The following is a 2,074-nucleotide window of genomic DNA, read 5'->3' on the forward strand; positions in this document are numbered from 1 at the left end:
GCAGTAGTACTAGTAGTAACACTGGTAGTAGCACTAGTAGTAGTAGTAATCTTATCAATCATTCTTTCAAAGAGATTGATTTCAAAAAAAAAAACAGATTAAAAATATGGAATACATGCAACTTGATAATTGGCTGTAATAATAATAGTAATATTAATAATAATAATAATAATAATAATACTAATAATAATAATAATAATAATTGATAGATCCTACTATCCTAGCAAAATCTGTTCCTAACCTTTACATCCTTATCGTTACTCGTTGTTATCACGTTATCAATCCCCAAAGAACCGTTACTTATCACAGTACAGAGCATATCGACAACTTCCTTTATCACATCGTTCACCGAATCATCTTCACTTCCATAATACATTAGCGGTACTTTTCTGCAAATTGCAATCATGCTTTAATCTATTCGGGATCCATGATCATAATCACAAATATTACAATGCATTCTCGCGTCATACCATAAATGCTAAAACCACGTTAACAAATCATCAGTATATCATCTAAATTAATCCGCTTTATTTCCTTATTGCATGGTACAAGTAAGAACGTATAAATATTCTGAACGGCTTAAAGATTTAAATAATTACTTCCTTCCATCTGTACAAATTCAACTGCTCATTCAATGCTACACAAAATCAAATATATGGTAAGAATGACAAAGGGAACTGATGAAGGGAATTATGAGATGACAGCATAAAAATGACCGATTAAAGAGAAGTTGAACATAATAGAAGTCATGTGTAAACATGGTAGATACAATGAAAGCATGAAAGTTATAATGTAGAAATAAGGAAAACATGTACAACCATTCTTCATTATTTCTACTATTAATTTTCATTTTCGAAAATTTCATCGAAACATATAGCAGAAATTCGCATAGCTAAGCAGATAACAATGTAAATGAGACATAACATCATTTAATAAACCCTGACCTCTAACCTTTCATGCCATGATATGAACAAACACAGTACAATATCGCTTAGCAAAGCACAATCCATTTGAAATTTATTTTCTTTGCAACAATAAAATGAAAGCTATAAATGATAAGAGAAATGGAATGACTAAATAATAAGTGAAATGTGCAACACGCATTTTTTGATGCTTGCAAATTTTTGTAAGAAAAATTAAATTAAACCACAATTACTTGTAAATGTTTCACGTAAAAACTTACGTAAAACAGGAAAATATACCGTTTCTTGGCTCTGAAATTCTCATACTAACCCTTGCTCTCGCCATAATTTTACTAATTTCTAACTGTTTAAAAAAATTACTTATATGTAATCTCCGAACTTACTCTTATCTATAAGCAGAACTGACAAGAAAAACCAATCTTAATGAGACTCCTAAGTAAAAACCAAATCCTCCAAGCCTGACCCCAACCCTAGTCCCTAGTTGGTATTTCGCGGCCTACGCATTCCCACGTACGCGGGAGACGGTCATTTGAACTTTCTCGACCGCTTAACTCCACGGATAAGTTGCGTTTCTTGGGTGGTAGGTTTGGGCTGGTCTTCTTTCTTGGCTTTCTTTGGGAATATTTAATTGCTCTAAAGTGTGGGTAAATTGAGTGGTTTAAACCACTTTGTGTTTAAAAGAAGTTTAAACTCTTTACCCAGACATGAGTTAATTTACCTTTTCAGAGCGTGGACAATGGCCGAAGATGATGACTTAAGTACACGATATGCTTTCCTGTTGCAACCCATAAGAGATTTGCAGAAAAACTGGGATATTGATATTAGCCATTTATTGGAAGAATTCGTTGAAAGGTTGCCATCTTTTATCCATTATTACCAATAGATACAACTTTGAAAATTATGCCCTACCCAATGATTGAAAGGAGGTAAAAGGATGATTGGGATTATTATATTGTCATCATTATCTTTAATGATCATTTAATTAGTTTCGTCAACATAATGCATCGTTAGGATGCGTAAAGCGGATATTGTTACAAATTCTCATCAGTCTGATAATTCTTATCACTGCTATATATATATATATATATATATATATATATATATATATATATATATATATATATATATATATATATATATATATATATATA

General features: G+C 31.3%; 2 protein-coding genes across 2 annotated transcripts; both read right to left on the reverse strand.

Annotated features, from left to right (window-relative positions):
• Positions 1-220: 220 nt before the first annotated feature.
• Positions 221-376, reverse strand: LOAG_19089 (hypothetical protein; the record flags this gene model as incomplete). The annotated part of the gene is made up of 1 exon (XM_020451745.1): positions 221-376. One exon carries the CDS (start codon positions 374-376, stop codon positions 221-223), a length of 156 nt encoding a protein of 51 aa, XP_020304452.1.
• Positions 377-1,393: 1,017 nt separating this feature from the next.
• On the reverse strand, positions 1,394-1,738 carry LOAG_19090 (hypothetical protein; the record flags this gene model as incomplete). The annotated part of the gene is made up of 2 exons (XM_003150467.2): positions 1,642-1,738; positions 1,394-1,556 (listed from the first exon to the last, which is right to left on the reverse strand). Exons 1-2 carry the CDS (start codon positions 1,710-1,712, stop codon positions 1,394-1,396), a joined length of 234 nt encoding a protein of 77 aa, XP_003150515.2. The 5' UTR covers positions 1,713-1,738.
• Between the last annotated feature and the right edge of the window lie 336 nt (positions 1,739-2,074).

This window comes from Loa loa, assembly GCF_000183805.2.
Source record: "Loa loa unplaced genomic scaffold supercont3.1412, whole genome shotgun sequence".
Lineage (NCBI taxonomy): Eukaryota > Metazoa > Nematoda > Chromadorea > Rhabditida > Onchocercidae > Loa > Loa loa.